This window comes from Prinia subflava, chromosome 3 (genome assembly GCF_021018805.1).
Source record: "Prinia subflava isolate CZ2003 ecotype Zambia chromosome 3, Cam_Psub_1.2, whole genome shotgun sequence".
In the NCBI taxonomy this organism is placed as follows: Eukaryota; Metazoa; Chordata; class Aves; order Passeriformes; family Cisticolidae; genus Prinia; species Prinia subflava.
In genome coordinates, this window is record NC_086249.1 from 37,562,271 (window position 1) to 37,574,540 (window position 12,270).

General features: G+C 43.2%; 1 protein-coding gene across 1 annotated transcript in view; it reads right to left on the reverse strand.

Moving 5' to 3' along the window:
- The window catches only part of USP12 (ubiquitin specific peptidase 12), a 32,244-nt gene extending 27,560 nt beyond the window's left edge, over positions 1-4,684 (reverse strand). Inside the window, exon 1 of the mRNA XM_063394713.1 lies at positions 4,322-4,684. Coding sequence (XP_063250783.1) covers positions 4,322-4,369 — 48 coding nt within the window. The 5' untranslated portion in view covers positions 4,370-4,684. The remainder of the gene's footprint in view (positions 1-4,321) is intronic.
- Between the last annotated feature and the right edge of the window lie 7,586 nt (positions 4,685-12,270).

A 12,270-nucleotide genomic window follows, 5' to 3' on the forward strand; every position in this document is an offset into this window, starting at 1 on the left:
CACATGAGCAAGTCAGACAGCTGGATAAAGGAACGCCACCACACTGCTGTTTCCTCTGTGTCACTTCAGTCCTTTCCTTCTCTGCTGGTTTTTTTCTGTCACCTCCTCATTTTGAAGCTGTTTTCCCGTAACTTTTCTTTCCTTGCTGTAATTCAGTTCTCCAGCATGGGTTTCTTCAGCTGTATACTTCCTCTGCATACTTTCCTGTGGAATCTGTTAACCTGATCATCAATTAATGTTTAAGTACTGTAATTTGTGCTTCAGAGGAGACAGTGCAATTAGAAGGAGCAGGACTGAGTACATCACAGTCATTGCTGGTTGGCTGCAGACTCTGGCAAACATCAATTTACATTAAGAGCAGATTTCACAATCAGGTTTAAAACCCTACTGTAAACTAACAATTCCTGAAACAGCAAGAAGGCACACCTCTCTCACAGTTAGCTAGAAAGTTTTCCTGCAGCTGGGAGTTTTTATAAAGCCTCTCCTCTATGACACTCCAGGTAGGTGCACTTCCACCTTCCCTCAGCTGGGCCCTTCCAGGGTCTAGGATGCCTTTTCCCACACATGCTTCTTTGAACTCTAGTACCTCTGAAACACCTTCACCCTTGTGAAATGTGACTGAAATGGGCAAAAGGGTGCTTGTGACAGTGCCCCTGGAGAGGAGGCAGGCAGGAAAAGGACAATTGCCATTCAGTGGGACTCCACATGCCTTAATCCTTTCAAAAACAGACCAAAATTTTGGATTGTAAGGTAAGCAGAAGTTCTCATGCAGAACACACTGTTACATCACACAATCAACATCTAACCACAAACTATGCATTTGATGTGAGTGCTGGGGGGCTGAAACAATCACTGAAGACATTCAGTGACAGACCCTGTATGCAAGAATGCTGAGCTGGGAGACAGAGAAGGGAATGCATAGACAAACACCCAAAACATGAAGATTTTGATGTCTAATGCTACAGCTTCTAGATTAGCCTAGTTTTAAAATATCATCACACTTCTTCAGGTTGTGCCAACATCATCAACCACTTTCTAGAAGAAACACTGAAAACAAGTACTGCTACCATTACAACTTCCTTGTATTTGTCTGAGACTGACATCTTGGAGACTTTTCATAGCTTTTAAGCTACAAATGTAATTTCTATCTTCTCCCTGCTTCAGCTGCTCAAAGCCTTGATGCCTTTTAACTGCTGGCAAGTGCTTCCTGGATTCTAGACAACAGAAGCAGAAGTCAGAAATACTAGATGCAATCTGTGATAGCATGGGGCACATCTTCATTGCAGTTAGCCTAGGTTACTTTTTCCCTCCTCAGCCATGCATAAAAATCCCACATACTTCAGTCAAGTAAGGTTTGAATCCACTTTCACTCATGGATGAGGGTAAAGACCAAGTTCTACTCTTACTGCAAAGACTTTAAAAATAATTTTAAAAAGTAGACCGCACAATTTTAACCTCATCTATTTTGCAACAAGAACAGTGGCTAGAGCACTCAAGGGCAAAGGCATTTTCAGTGCTTTCCCACAGTCTCCAGCCTTGTAATTAAAACTTCCTACAGTACAAGGAAGCATATGAATGGTGATATAGAGCAAAGAATTTTAAGGAAGCTGAAATGCGATACAACACTATGACACATTATTGCAGAAAGAGCTCTGTTGATTTTGATAGGAACACTGGGATACAGATCAGTGAACTAATGCAGCATATACAAAGGTACCAACTGAGACAAGATGCCCTCTTGGGAGATCATCCCCAAAAGGTACCACAGACAAACTAAACAAACTGATAATCCCTCTTCACTGCACCTACACAACCTGCCCATACTGTACAACCTAATATACTGCTTTATAATATTTGGAGCTTGAACAAGGGTAAGACACATGAAATATAAATGGGTCAGCAGAAGCAAAACTTGAATTCAGATAAAAAAAAAAGAGTCATGAAATGCAGAACTGAAATGCAAGAACTTCAATATAGTTCTAAACTGCTCTGTGACAGATTATAATTGCACATGCATGCTAGGTTTGCGTAGGCACAAACTACTGACAAAAATTTCCTGTTACTGGTTTTATACTAAGTAATCACAAGAAGACACAGAACAGTCTGAGAGTTCTTGTAAGAGGCAAGGGAAAAGGCAAGAAAAACTTGTAAGAATTCTTACGTACTCGTCTGGGACTTTATCAAAGTGTGTTGACTTAAAGAAGCATTGCCAGAAAAAAAAATAGTATTACTCAGCAATTATAATCCTCTTCAGTTTTGTAAAACATATGCTAAACCTAAGTATTTGACTCTTCTTAGAATTAAAAAGGTCTGCCTCACCTCAACCACACGGTAACAACACCAACTCAACACACTCAACAACACCACAGTAAATACCAAGTGCTCCTTCACACTATCTTTACAGATATACTTTTAAGCACAGTCTTACATGAACTGCTGAAAAGCTTTTACAGCTGGTATCCTATGCTAGGTGCCCCATATCACAGTACTATTAAAGCTCACGGATCAGAAAGGCCCAGCAAAAATCTTATGCCTGGAGTTTATCTACCTCAGTGCACATGACAGTGACTGGACAGATAATATCTAACTGCCATCAGAATTCCAGCTTTATGGATACAGACACTTTAGTTAGTAATAAGAAGATTTTTAGTTGAAAATTTTGTTTCAGACTTGACCTAAATCTCAGTGACATAACATCATTTCTAATAAATATACATACAGAATAATCTTAAACTATCTGCTTGTCCAGTCCAGACCTTCGGTTTGTATGCAGTCCAGAAGCAGAGCAGTGAGGTCTCACACTTGAACCAAATCAAGAGCAGCACTGAATTTATGCAGACACAGAGGCCAGCAGCCAGATCTGGGTGAAAAGATGTTAGCTAGAACTGCAATAAAAGATCACCCCAGCTCAGGGAACAATCACACTGAGTCCTCAACAACCTAAAACCTCCCTTCGGAGAATGGAAACTCCTGAAGCTCCTGGAGGACAAGGTCCACGTCCTACAAATCTGGCCACATAAAGATGTCAGTATGAGACCTGATAAATATACAGCTGATAAATTCAAGAAGTCACACCCTTCCAATTTCAAACTAAAAGATGTCATCTCCCATGTCAAAAAAGCCCCATTATTCCAGTGACTAAACACCACCTGAGCAATCCCATCCTATGGGCTTACAGATACTCACTCAAAATTCTCACAGGCCACCTCTGTAATATCTCTTTGAGACATTAAAGCCTCTTTGCAGCAAGATTTATGAAAACCATAAATCAGTTTCCAATAATATGAAATGTAAGCATTTCCCACTGTTTGATGTTATGAGACATTATAATGGCAATTCAGCAAATTAACAGAGTAGATGACAGAACACGTTCTTTCTTCCCTGTATGCATTGCTTCCCCTGTGGAAACTAATTTGGTAACTACAACTTTCACATGCCATGGAATAGGTAAAAGAGAGCACAAATGTAAGAACTTCTGCTATGAACCATCAGCACATCTCTTCCATGACAAGCAGTAACTTCTACCGACTAAGGGTATTTCCTTTCTTAAATTCATCACTCCTCCATCAGGGAATCTACAGAGCTCCCCACCCCTCTTTAAAACAACCCGAGAGAGCCTTGTCACACTCGTGCTTCTGCTTACGGCTCTAATTCATCACGAGAGAGGGTAACCAGAAAGCAATCACAGGGAGAAGCCTCCTGTCGGGAGCTGGATGAATGCATACCAGTCAGATCACACGGGCGGCATGGGATGGGATGGAATGGGACGGGACGGGACGGGACGGGATGCGATGGGATGGGACGGGATGCGATGGGATGCGATGGGATGCCCGCACGTGTCCGGGTCACCCGGGGAGCAGCCGCCCGCGGGTGGGCGATTCCAGCCGCAGCACAGAAGCGCTGCACTCGTAAGGAGAGCAGGGACGCTACGGAGTGTGTCGGGAGCAGGAGGGCGCTTCCACAAACCCGACCGTAACCACCACACGCCTGCAATGGGCAGCCCCGGACCCGAGGCGATGCCCCGGAGCGCCGGCCGCGCTTTTGGCAAACTCTGGGGAAGGCTGCGCTCGGTCCCCCCGCGCTCCAGCTCCGTCCGCAGCCGGGACCCCGGGACCCCGCTCCGCCGCCAGCCCAGCCCAGCCCAGCCCAGCCCAGCCCAGCCCAGCCCAGCCCAGCCCAGCCCAGCCCAGCCCCCTCGACGCCCGCACCCAGCGGAGTCTCCCAAAGCCGATTAACCCCGCTCCGCTCCCGCCCCCGCCCGGCCCCCACCGCCAGCGTCCCCACCCCCGGGGAGCCGGCACAGCCCCGGCCGCTCGCTCACCATGGTACAGATGGAGGCGATTTTGGAGACTGTCATTAGGATTTCCATCCGCCCAGCGCCATCTTCCGCCCAATCACAGCGCCGAGCCGAGCGGAGCCGGGCCGGGCCGGGCGGGAGCAGGAGGGGAAGGGCAGGGAGGGAGGCAGGAAAGGCAGGCAGGCAGGGAAGGCAGGGAAGGCAGGCAGGGAAGGCAGGCAGGCGGCGGGGGCAGCCCCCGCCCCCGCCGGCGCGGGGCCCCCGGCCGGGCGCGCCGCTCCCTCCGCCGCCGCGCAGCCCCGCTCCCGCCGCCCGCGCCCGCCGGCTCCCAGCGATCCCGCCCCGCCCGGCGCGGCTCCGGGCCCGCCTCCCGCGGGGCAGCGCCCGGCTCCGCCCGCCCCTCCGCCCGGCTCCCCCCGACTCTCCGCCCGGCTCCGCCCGCCCCTCCGCCCGGCTCCGCCCGCCCCTCCGCCCGGCTCCCCCCGCCCCTCCGCCCGGCTCCGCCCGCCCCTCCGCTCCGCCCCGCCCCGCAGCGCCGGCCATGCTCGGCGGGCTTCCCCGGCGCCGCGGGAGGCGCAGAGGGAACCTACGGGTCTGTCGGTGGCCCGAGAGTTTGGCCAGAGTCATCGAATCGTCAACGCTGGGAGAGGTCCCTAAGATCTTCAGTCCTGCCGTCCGCCCAACTCTGTGAGCCCTAAACCACATCACCCAACGCCGGATGGAGACTCCTCTTAAAACACCTCCAGGGATAGCGACTCCACCACCTCCCTGGGCAACCTGTTCCAACACATGACCACAGAATCACGGGATGGAAGGGACCGCAGTGCCCCGGCCTCAGACATCCGGGAAAATAAAGCTGATTTGTAGAGTAGTCACACCAGATAACTGAGGGACCTACTTGAGAAAGAGCTTCACTATGTTGTTTGTCTGCAGAAATCTGGATGACTTGTTCAAGATGTTGATACCTGCACTAAAGAAGCACAAAGCTAGCCAAGATATCTGCCACTCTGTCTTTTTTCTTACCTAAGAAAAAATCTAGTAGATCAAGATGCATTATTATTAAGAACAATGTCAGTGCACACAAGGTCTTGGTCATAAATACATCTATTCACTGTAAAAAAAGTATTTTTATATCTAGAACATTAAATGATTACAATTTCTATGATCTTGAGAAGTAAATGTTCTTTAGCAACTAAGTTAATGGAACACTAAATTTTCCTTCAGCTGAAACATAAAGAATATGACTTTAGAAAATATTATAAATGAACTCTACTGCAACCTGAAGTATCCTGAAATATCTCATGAAACCATTTTATATGATACCTGTCATTTAGAATTGTATATTTCAAAAGTATAGTAGCTGAGAAAATGAACACCTCTTGGATGACTGCATTCTGAAACTGTTGCCACAGAAACCATGGGGGAGGACAGCATCAGGGGAATGAGAAAGAATAGAAACAAAAATAGTGGATTGGCCATTTATGAGCAAAAAAGCAGGAATGGGTATTTAGCAGGATAGAAGTGGCAAACCTTCAGATATCCAGCAGTTCATCTACTGAAATACATTTGCTGCCAGAAACATCTCCAAAACCATCCCTTACAGTATTAATCAGACTCACCACAACAGATACTTCTCTATCATCCAGAGCAGACCAAATTTCAAAACATGACATGAAAAACTATAAGGCAGTGTGATGTCTCCCTGAAGCAGAAAAGCACAAAAAGCAATTGCACTTTTGCAGAAGCTGATACCATTATCTGGGAGATAATTCAGTTTGGAACCAATTATGTGGCATCAAGTGGAACCGTACAGGCCAAAGAATACCGCAGGAAATTTTGAAAGGCACTCGACTGGAAAGTCAGAGATTGCCTAGAAGTTTCTTTCTGCCCATAAATTAGAGAAAGAAGGTAAAATATTCTTGCTGTGAAGTGCTCTTTCTGTCTCTAGTTCCAAGGCAAAAATTCCGTTGTTTTGGAGCTATTTCAGTTATTATTGGATTACGTTTCAAAAAGCATGGAGAATGTATGGCTGTGCTGGCCCGTATCTGGCCAGTGTGGGTAATCGTGGTTGGAGACTAAGCAGAGCAGCTGGGAAGATGCTAAATTAGTAACATACAGAGAGACCAATTTTGCTCTGTGTAAACTGCCTTCCTGAGTTATAAGCAAACTGAACTCATGCTACATAGAATGAGGGAAAATACAGAAACACTTTCTGTATGTTCAACCACTAAACTAGAGTAAAATGTGAGGAAAGGAGAAATAGAATTGAAAATCATCCCGTAATTGTCATCATCAAGCCCTTTGGGGCAACTGGAATTAATAAGCATATTTTGTGAGCTAAGGACAAATAGGGTGGGTAGACCAGGACTGTGCATGTGTTTGTGTGTGCTTGAGGCTACAGAGTTTTGAAAACAGAGTGACTGTAATTCATAGATCAGCATAGTAACTGACCTGGTCTGAGAAAAGGCATCACACATGTCTTGTATCGATGCCTGACAAAATCATCTTGGCCAACTGGCCAGCCAATCTGCAGAGGAGAACTTTAATAAGAAATAAGGAAGTTTCTTGATCACAAATGATGGATTTGGGGATAATTTTAGCCTGTCTGATATCTGCTGGAAGTATAACACATTAGGATGCAAGCAATCAAGGAGATTTCTGGAAGGCAGCAAGGATAACTTCTTAATCGTGGCTGAGCCACCCAGGAATGTTTTAGCTGGATCTGCTCTTCACTACCAAGAAAGAACTAGGGGATGTAGTAATCGATCCCTTGGTTATCAAAGGCTGGTCTGTAGTGACTGAGGAGTAGAGTACATGATCCTGTGCAGGCTGAGGAAGGAGAGCAGGAGATTATCAGCCCTGGATTTAGAGGATCAGACAAGTTTATTCAGGAAACTGGTATATGGGATGCCATAAACAGCAGCACTGAAGGGTAAAGTCACTCAGGAAAGCTGGTAGGAGAGTGCTGGGATCCTAACAGCAGGAAAAACAAAGAGAGCTATTAGTATTTTCAGCACTGAAAAAGCAAAATTAATATGCTGTCAAGACAGAAAGAGTAGCTAAATAAGAAATTAAATTCAGTCTGGGGTTATCTTAAGATCTGCATTGTTTGGTAAATTCATCCCATTCAGATACATTATATTTCAATATATACTTAAGTAGAGTTACTTAAAAATACAGTGAGGAGGTCCCATCTGCAGAGATGATGGGCTTTGTTGTGCACAGCAGAGACTGAAAAGAAATTTAGAGTGGCCAGGGGCCAGTCTAATGCTAAGGTATAAGCAAATAAGGGAATCCTTGCCTATATAACAAGGGAACCAGGGATGTGGCAACCAGGAAGCAACATTATTTTCCCTTCAGATATGGCACTGAACAGATTTTTGTGGTAATACTGCACTAGCCTCTGGTGTGCTTGTCAAAAGAGTGCTGAGAAATTATTTGAGGCAGGAGAAAATTCTTTGTATGGAGAGACTTAAAGTGCACAATCTGCTTGACTTTTCAAAAAGACTGGAAGGTGTCTACAGTGATCTTTAATCTTGCACAGTGAGAGGCATAACACGAAAAATACCTATAAACTGAAATGAAACAAAATTTAATTATAAGTGGCACACATTTTTTAACAGTGGAAGATATTAATGGTTGGAATATGCTGTCAAGAGAAATGGCACCTACAGTATCTCCTAAGGGCTTCCCTAAAGAATGGATTCTTTTGTTACAGAGGTACATCAGTTGAACAGAAAGAATTATTTCCCTGTCCTGAAAATCTCTCAGACCATGAAGTTGTGGTTATGGTATGGCATTTGTACTACTGTAATATCTAAGAATACAAATCAGAGGCCACAGCACTTTGCCTCCTCAGTCAATATATGAGACACTAAGAGAAAACCCCATTCTATCTTCTGAAGAACTCACATTCCAAATGAACAGAGACACAGAGGAGCAAAGAGAAAATATAACAAGGGTAAACTGCTGCTGCTTAACCTGTGCCTCTTCTTGTTTCATAATCTTGTGATTTGGCAAGCATCCAGCTTACTCTAAGGTGTGTGGGTAGGTTGGCTTCAGAAACTGAAGAGTTGGCATGGTACAGGTGTGTTTGTGCCTGTATCACCCATCTGTGACTAGAGATGGTTTCGCTGAATCTTGGGAATGCCAAGTTTTCATTAATGTTGCTTGACAATGGAATTGGTCCCACAAGTCTGTTTACCCCTCTGCTAACCAGTCAAACCACCAGCTGGTTGGACTATTGCTGCATCACCTGCCTGCAGACATCCCACACCTGTGGTTGGACTGGTGTACAGAGTGACTGCAAGAGCATGCTGTAATAGGATAATTCAGGTTGGACAGGACCTCTGGAGGTCTTCAGTCCAACCTTCTGCTCCAAGCAGAGTCAGATCTGAGGACAGAGCAGGCTGCTTTGTGTATATGGCAGTTAGGGACATGCGCTAGTGTGGACTTGGCAATGCTGGGTAAACGCTTGGATTTAAGGGTCTTTTTCCAACCTAATTGGTTCTATGATTCTGTATACCTCCACTTGTTCTGGAAAGTCTTACATTTGGATCTGGACATAATAGTGGGGGTAGAGGGAAGGTGGTTTTGTCCTTGCAAGAAAGCCATCTGAATTCACCGTTTGTATTTTTATTGACACATATCCCAGTGAAAGTCATCTACCATTCTCATGATAGATTAGCCTTGCTATGGAAATGCATCTTACTCTGTGGACAATGGGTGTTCCAGGATTTGTGCTATGAGGCAATAGAGAGTAAGACATAAAGGAAATTTTCCCAAGTCTTATTTCATTATTCCAAGAAAACCTAGTGCTGCATAAATTGTACAGAACTGGAATCTTAACACATTATGAAAATTGAAATTGGATCCTTCTGGGGAACTGAAGAGACAACAGGAAATATATTTCAAAAATAATGTTATCAAACCATCTTGTACTGACTGACAAATAGTGAAGCATCTGTATTAGTAAATCGTTTTGTAAATTACATTGAAGGTACATTTTCAGAAAATACAACTATTTCCATAACAGTTGTACACACTCTCTGGCAGCAATGACAGGGCAGGTGGTGAACTACCTGGATATGGGAGGATCCGAGCAAGTAGTTAGATGAGTGATGTATTTTATTGACAGGTTCAGAAGCATGAGTTGTCTTAGTGGCATTCATAAGCAAGATATGAGCAAGTCATTATCATAGGAAAGTACGTAAACGGTACAAATTATGATGTACAATTGTACTATAGATAAATACTATTTTATTTCTTAGTATTTTTTATCAGTAGATCTCATAATATTTTACAAAGACGTGTGAGAAATAATCATTATTAGACCAAATCTGTTAAGAAAATAGATTAGGCAAGAGTTCTTTGACAGGGTAAAATTTGCTCATGATGATTTTTGCCTTACATTCATTTTTAGAAGATCAAAGATTTCCTCAGTAAGGGTGTTGAGTTTTGTTGGTTTTTTGTTGGTCTGTGTTTTTGGTGGGTTAGGTTTGTTTGGTTTTCTTTTTTCTTTTTAAGCAGAGGGTAATATTTGTTTCTTGCTGAGTTCACACATGGAGATATTTTGATACTTTGATTTTCACAGCTCAGCTGATACTGGGTGTCTTGCCACATATGTATAGGTGGCAAACAATTAATCTGCTATACAAAGGAGAACCAGCATCTGAGAAGTTAAAAGGGAAAATAAAAAATATTATGCTATTAAACTGAATATAAATTTCTACAAATATAAAATATACATCAGTTAAGAGAGATTTCCAATGAACTGTAAAATGTAAGAATTTAGTTTTGTTGAAAATAACAGCAGATTTCTAAACTGTTATCGTTGAGTCTGTAGACTTCTAAAAGAAGGTGGAACTCTAACTGGAAATAAAGTTACAACTTGTAGAAAAAGAGTCCATTTATAAAATGGTAACTCATGTGAAAGATGTATGCTGCAAGAGAAGTGTGCATATCTTGGGTCTTGGTGATCTTGATATACAAGGATGTGGGCTAGGCACAAAAATAGTTACTGTGTGTTTTTTTACACTGTTCTGAACAGAATCTCTTGAATAAATAGGGCCACAAGTACATTTAAAAATAAGGGGAGTGTTAATATTGTAATCAAATGCTTTCAATAATGGAAACTTTTTAAAAATTAATGGCTTTGATCCTTGGCCGAGGCACTCGAGATGCCATTGTTTCAGTAACTCCAGTTCCTCCTTAGTCTCAAACTTGGGGAGTCAGTGACAGTGTCTAACACTAACTTGGAAAATCCATTATTAGAGGTAAGAAGTGCAGGATGCCTCCTCAGTCTCTGTGTTCTCTACCAGAATACCAAGCAACGCTTCCCGTTGCAGTCAGCAAGGTTTTATTTTTGTGATCTGCGCAGCAGTTTCCCCAAAGCAAGATTAGCTGTCATGCAATAACAACAGTGACGCACCATCTGACAACAGGCAGCCTCCAGGTGAAGAGTTTGTATCGCTACAGTCTCCCCCACTGATCAGTTCTCTACGGCACCAAGATACAAGGGAGGCTGAGGAGGAATATGTAAACCAGCACGGAGAAGGGTATGCAGTAGAAAAAAAAAATATCCAATAAGATGTAGAAAAAAAAATACTGGGAACTGCTTTGTGGAGATAATAAATTTGTTGAAGAGCATTTACTGCTAATAGCCTGTGTCTTTCATGACACTAACGGGTGGTGAATTACTTCTGTTTTAATTGAAACATATGTCACAGCAATATTTTGTGCTTCCGCTGATCTAAAGCTATTGTTCAAGTCCTTGTTGTAATCAGTTCTTAAACAATGCTCTCTTTGTCAGCAGCACAGAAATAGAATGATTTTGATTTCCTCTCTTGCAAGATTGATACCCTGGAGAACCCACAGTTCCCCTCTGTACTTGCAGATGGTCAGTTAAATACTCCCATCTGGTTATGCTTGGTTTTTTTTCTGGTTATACTTAGTTTTTTCGAAAACAAAGCTAAATAAAACCCCACAAACAAAGGAAAAAACCAAACAAAGAAAAAATCCAAACAAACCAAGCAACAAACTACAAGTTACTGCATGAGCAGCAGAACTAATAAAGCTCCATTTCATACAGTTTGTGCCCTGTGTTTTTATACTGCAGCAATCCAAGCATCACCTCTTTGTCCCATTTCCTCCTTCCATTTCCCCTACAATTTCATTTTCTTCTCTCTCCCTTCAGCACTTATTACCATTTGCTCTAAGGGAATTTTTCCTTGTTTTGTCTCTTCACATGCCTCTCTCCCTTGGATAAGTTGCAGCCACCTTGGAGTAGCCCATATGCTGATTAGCTCATGTTGCTATTTTGCATATTCCATGAAGGACTCCACAGCATTTCACAAATATTAATTAAGTGATCCTTAACAATAACCCTGCACAATATATATGTGCTATTATTCCTATTACATAGATGGGAAAGTTGGTCTAGTTTATCGTTGGCTGGTGAAAGTTTAGTCAAGTTTATCCTTTGCTAATTCTCTGTTTCACTTCTCTTTGACTGACCATTTAATTTCTTCTTTTCTGGCTGTAGTTTTTGTTCAGTCAGCTATTGTTGTCTCATTGACAGGGGTTGTCAGAGTGTAGCCAACTCTTGTTATTTTATCGCAAGCCTTGTGATATCTGATAGCTCCCTTGCAACCACAGTTCCTGGGATCAGGTGATGAGGATTACTTGAGAAATTCACCTTATTATAACAAGTTTATAGCTCAGTCAGCTAGAAAGCTGGAAAATGATGGCAGGACTGAAAATGTTCGAAACGGGTTGAAAATAAATGCACATGTACTTTTTAAAAATACAATTGTTTTAAGGCATTTGTACCTTGTGATGTCAAGGGTTCTGTCTCAGGTTCATCATTTAAGATACTGGTATGGGTAAGCCTGCAGAAGCTACAGACTATTTCCCACTTTGGAAAAGAGGCAGAAAGCAAATCACTCACCAAATTTTTTCACCACAGATCCAGA